Source organism: Ochotona princeps, chromosome 18 (genome assembly GCF_030435755.1).
Source record: "Ochotona princeps isolate mOchPri1 chromosome 18, mOchPri1.hap1, whole genome shotgun sequence".
Lineage (NCBI taxonomy): Eukaryota > Metazoa > Chordata > Mammalia > Lagomorpha > Ochotonidae > Ochotona > Ochotona princeps.
The window spans coordinates 5867064-5873063 of NC_080849.1; the positions used below are offsets into that span (position 1 = coordinate 5867064).

At 41.3% G+C, this 6000-nt stretch overlaps 1 protein-coding gene across 2 annotated transcripts in view; it reads left to right on the forward strand.

Annotated features, from left to right (window-relative positions):
- Positions 1 to 6000, forward strand: part of CD226 (CD226 molecule) — a 71384-nt gene extending 65384 nt beyond the window's left edge. Inside the window, exons 6-7 of one of the 2 annotated variants that reach the window (XM_004579437.3) lie at positions 1255 to 1312; positions 5302 to 6000. In XM_004579437.3, coding sequence (XP_004579494.2) covers positions 1255 to 1312; positions 5302 to 5409 — 166 coding nt within the window. In that variant the 3' untranslated portion in view covers positions 5410 to 6000. The remainder of the gene's footprint in view (positions 1 to 1254; positions 1313 to 5301) is intronic. The other variant, XM_058677114.1, reaches the window with a different exon arrangement.

Sequence of the window (6000 nt, forward strand, 5' to 3'; positions counted from 1 at the left end):
TTACTTCTTAGAGGCCCTATCTTGTTTTTAAGATCACTGTAAAGGAACTCTGCATTTTTGCCTCTGACCCGTCTACTTTGTGGTTTAATAATAATCTTTTCTTTAGAACGATGAGACAGACAGTCACTGTCCCTTTAACTGTTCAACACGCAGTGCTTGCGAGCAGCTGTTTGGACTGTGGTGTTCCATGCTTGAGCTCGTTGCTTCTTCTCTTGTATTATTTAAAATTCTTCGTAAAGAAGTCTTTGTAGGTTCCCTTGGCTTTGTGGAGAGTGAAGGGGGTGGCTCCAGATGAGTCTAGCTGGCTGCTTTGTTCCTTTGTCCTCAGCTTAGTGACTTGGAAAGTAGAAGGGCCTTGGGCTTGACATGATAGCCTAGCGGCTAAAGTCCTCACCTTGCATGCACCAGGGTCCCGTATGGGTGCCAGCTCTAATCCCGGCTGCCCTGCTTCCCATCCAGATCCCTGCTTGTGGCCTGGGAAAGCAGTCAAGGACAGCCCAAAACTTTGGGTCCCTGCACCCGCGTGGGAGACCTGGAAGAGGCTCCTGGCTCCTAGCTTCGGATCGGTTCCGCTCCAGACTTTGTGATCACTTGGGGAGTGAATCAGGGGATGGAAGAGCTTCCTCTCTGTCTCTGCTTCTCTCTGTATATCTGACTTTCCAATAAAAATAAGTAAATCTTTTTTTTTTTTTAAGAAAGTCGAAGGCCTGGTTAGAGAGGGCACAGGTCTGTGCATCCATCTCCCAACACTGGGATTCTGCAGCTATTCATCCTCACCATCCTTCAGTTTCCTGTTAAATGTAGACTCAAAGAAATGCAACAATTTGTATAGCTGATTTTAGTGGTGCCTGGAAGACTTTGTAACATTCAGGTATATTATCAGTGTCATACAAAAAATTACAGTTGTCACTTAAAATGTTTTTGATTAGGAAGATGTCTGAGATCATTTGAAGAAGGTGCCAAGCTATTTCTATAACAGGACACTCTTTTCCTTAGGAAAATCACTGAGATAAATTACCAAAAATGCTTTCTGGATGTACCCATGGTGGTCCTTGCTCTCCGTGAGCACCTGGGGCAGGCAGGGGAGAGACAAAAGCCGAGCCTACTAGAATGTTGGACGGATGCTCAAGGCAATTATGGATAGCTATTTAATTTGCATATATTATGAGGGTCTGGGGAAATACAGAATAATCAAAATAAATGCTAGTGTTGGTATGTAACATCTTAATAATCTTTGTTAAATATATGTTCCAGAAGGAGAAAGAGACAGAAAAGAATCCTTTTTGAAAAATCCAGGGATACACAGAATAAGGTGAGAACACTCAAATTATCATTTTTTCCTCTTTTATGATTCATGAATATTTTGTCAGTCATTTGATTTCACGATTAGTGATCAGATTTTTTTACCCTTCCTACAATTACCTGGATATGCAGCTGCCTGTAATTCAGTCATTAACCACTTGAGTAAGAAGTTATTTTTCTGAGTTATTTTGCTATTATTAATACCTTTTAAACTACCTTTTTCATAGCAATAGAAGCAAAGGGCAATCACACTGACATAAAAATAATCAATGCTATATATTACTGAAATCTGTATGAGTTTCCTAGGGACATGTAACTGGGTAACTTAAAAGAGCATAAATTGGGCCCAACATTGTAGCCTAGTGGCTAAATCCTCACCTTACAAGCTCCAACATCCCACATAGGTGCTGTTTCATGTCCTAGCTGCTCTGCTTCCCATCCAGCACCTGTGTGGTTGCTTTGGGACCCTGCACTCTTGTGGGAGACCCAGAAGAAGCTCCTGGCTTCTGGCTATGGATCAGCTCAGTTCTGGTCATTGCAGCCACTTGGGGAGTGAGCCAGCTGACAGAAAATCTTTCTCTCTGTATCTCCTTCTCTCTGTGACTGTTTTTCCAATAAAAAATAAATGAATATTAAAAAAGGAGCAGAAATCTATTTCCTCACAGTTGAAGGATTCGAGTAAAATAAAAGTATGAAGATCGTGACCTCCTGAGACGACATTTGGTCCATGCTTCTCCTCTGGCTGTGGGTTGGCAGTTGCAATGCTGGTTCCAAGACACATTGCTCCGTGAATCACCTGTGTTCGTAGCATCTCTCCCGTGTGTGTTTGTGTCGCTGCTCTTCTACGAACACCAGTTATATTGGACTAAGTCCCATGTTACTCTAGTGCAACTTCACTTTAACTGATTGCACATATAAGGACTTTATTTATAATAAATCCACATAAAAGGGTTCTGGGAAAGACATCAATTTTAAATGATGCTATTTAATTCAGTACAGAGCAGAGCATTATTTTTGTGTTTCCATGTCATTGTGAAGGTTAAATAAAGGCACATAAAAAGCTCAAAAGCATAATAAGGACATCGAGGGACACAATGCCTGCTGTTCATCATCATCATTACCTTTGGATTAGTTTATTAATTAATGGATACTTGAGTTCGATTATAAAGCCAAAGGCCTTTCCTGGAGGGCTGCAGGAGTTGATGGGCTGTAAAAATGTCCTCCTCCTTGTTTACTTCTTGTTTAGTTGAAAGAGTAGGTGCTTCCTAGTGCGGCTACAGATGAACGAGATGCTAATTTTCACTGGTTCCACTACAGGCCTAATCATCTCTCATTATAGCACATTCTCAAAAATGAGATTTCACAAGAAAGTGCTTCATTTTTTAGAGATTTACTATTTTCTTGAAAGTCAGTTATGGAGAGATATAGGGAGACCCACAAACATAGACATATCTTCCATCTGTTGATTCATTCTCTAGACGGCTGGAGGGGTCAGAGCTGGGCTGGCTGGAGACCAGGAGCCAGGAGCTTCTTATGGATCTCTTGCACAGGGTAGGAACCCAAAGTTGTGGTACATCAATTGTTGCTTTCCCAGGCCATTAGCAGGAAGCTGGACTGGAAGTGGAGCAGTGGGGAGCTCAACCAGTGTTCATATGGTATGCAGGTGGGGGATTAGCATGCTAGGCCACAGCTCCATCCTTACAATAAAGTGTTTTTCTAGATGGAATGTTTGTGCCTTTCCCAGTCTCTTCCTGTCCCTTTCTAATTCATATGTTGAAATCCTGACCTCTCAGGTAATGGTATTGAAGAGGTGAGGTCTTTGGTAGGTGATATGTCACGAGGGTGGAGCCCACTGAGTGGCATTAGTGGCCTGATTTGCAGAGACCTGCCATTGCTTTTCTGTTTGCTCCGGACCCTGTTAAGATATGACAAGATGGCTTCTGTGAGCCAAGGGTTGAGTCCTCAGCAGATCTTGGACTTGCCAGCATCCGGAACTGAAAAACATATGCTTGATACGTAAACCACTCAGTCTGTGCTGGTGGTCTATTGTAGCAGCCCAACTGGCTAAAGCAAAGATGTCCTCAAGTTCCATCTGGAACTGCACAATTCTCTTCGATTTCGTTATGTGCACTGGAGTTCCACATGACCAAAAAGTCGAACACTAAAAATCTGGGAAAAAATCTGATGTATGTGCTTTTTGACTTAGCAATTTGTCAATTTAAATTTTTTTCTTTTATTGAGTAGTTACTCTTTGCAAAGAAGTTTATTTTTCTTAACTCATGGCTTGGTTCTTGGCATCTGCTGCAGACTGGAGAAGCTGCCTTCATTCATCTGCTACCTCACTGTGCAATATAATAGTGCTCTATTGCATGCATGTTTTGGCTTATCTTTTTGTCCTTAGCCATTTGTGCACTCAAGCCATATTTATTGTTTTGAATTTGGAGGCAGGAAAGACATTTTGCAGCTTGTCTACATTAGCTCCTCAACTTTTCCAGGCTTTTGTAGAAAAATGAAATTTTGAAGGATGGCAACAAATGAAAGGTAAGTTGGAAGATGAAAGATAAAGGAAGTTAGATCAAATTGCTTCTTTTGTATTTTTTAAAATACAGATTATGGAAGTAACAATGGAACTAGAATTTTCTTTTTGCATTCTCCTTGAAAACATCAAAATCATCTCAAATTTTCTACCTACTTACTAAAGTTCTCACTTCTTCCACTCATCTCTTTTTCTCATGTCTGTGTATTTTCTGTTACATAAATACTTACAGCTGATCAAAGAGACTTGAGCAGAAGAGAGAAGACCAATGGTTCCATATTGTTGTCTTGGAAAATGAATGGAGTTTATTACTTTTTCATTATTTCAGTTCTTATTTTAAAAAGTGTGTATTAAGACATTTTTTCAACAGACATTAATTGGTATCTGCCATGGGTTAATATGGTAGAATTTTCTTTTAAAGATTTATCTGTTGGTATAGTGATGTAAATTTTTGCTGATGGTATGTTGGAGCTTTCAATTGACTGGGATGATACTCTGCTGGCTCTGTCTTCAGACCAGAGAGGGTATACCTAAGAAGCAGTTGAACTTGACTGGACAATAAGATGCTGGACTCTATGTTTGGTATACGCTTGCAATGGGGGAATCTCAACTGAACTTGAGCTGTGGTTATGCAACAAGGTGGAGGAATCCACCATGGTGGGAGTGTTTGGGGAGGGGTGGGGAGAACCCAAGTACCTATGTAACTGTGTCACATAATACAATGTAATTAATGAAGAAAAAAAAAAACACACAAATCAGAAAAACAACAACAACAACAACAAAAAATTTACTTAAAAAAAAAAAAAGATTTATCTGTTGGTATTGGAAAGCCAAATCAGATTTATGGGCAGAAAGAGACAGAAAGAAAGATCTTCCATCAGTCATCCATCCGTTCACTCCCCAAATGGCCACAATGTCCAGAGCTGAGCCGAGCCAAACCCAAGGACCAGGAGCCTCTTCCAGGTCTCCCATGCGGGTGCAGGGTCCCAAGGCTTTGGGCCTTCCTCTACTGCTTTTCCTAGGCCACAAGTAGGGAGCTGGATGGAAAGTGGAGCACCCAAGGACACAAACCGGCACTCATATGGAATCCTGACACTAATAACGTCAAGATTTAGCCACAGAACCATCGCTCTGGGCCCAGTAGGCTTTCAGCGTGAAAATAAGAATAATTGTTATTACAATAGGCCGACATTGGGAGAGGGACCATTCCTACTTCAAATCTGCTAACTCACAGCACAGGATAATAAGCCATACCTACTGTAGATTAGATTTCTGCTGCATCTCATTAATAGTCCTGCAAAGTAAGAATGTGAATTCTGACAGAAGTTCCATGCCATGACGACAGTGTTTCATGAGATTACTTCTACTGGCTGTCTGCCCTATAATGTGGTCGAGTTTTGAGCATCTATATTAGCTTTTGAAATCGAGTCAATTACTGACACCCTCTGCTGTTTGTCTTCTAGGTAGCCAACAACTATAGACCCCCTGTCTCTACCCCTCAGTCCGTGGACAGTGAAGATATCTATGTCAACTACCCCACCTTCTCTCGCAGACCAAAGGCGAGGGTCTAGTTTTCCCCTTTGAGCAAATTCAAGACTACTATTATAAATATGAATCTTCATACCCAGCATCTACCTTGGAAACCAGTTCATCACACTTGTTTCATTTGATAGGAAAATTGTTGCAGTATCTAGAAAACATTCTAAATGGAAATGCTTCAGAAAATTTGACTGTAATAATTTACTCGTATGTGTAAGAAAATGTACTGAATCTTGTATCAGAACAATGCAGGGTAGTTCCAACCTCAACAAAGGATGTCGCTGAAGATTTCCTGTTTCTAGAATTAAGCATGGGCATGGACTGGTCTCTGGATCCGCTCCTCAGTGCTGGGCTGGTGTCCTCGATGTGGGCGTAACTCGCACAGGCTTTGCTCTTGGGCTTCCAAGTGGCTGCCAGTACCTCACGATAACTCAGACACTCTTCTTTTGGTGTGATAGTGAGCTTGCCTCTCCAAGATAGCAACCAGATTTGGTTATTTTCCTGTCGTTAAAAAGGTGTAACGACCAAAAAGGATGAAATGGCTTTAGTCAAGGCACCTTGCTGGCCATTCAGTGAGAAAGGACACCTCAAGGATGAAGAAGTTACTAATAAATGTAGAGTGT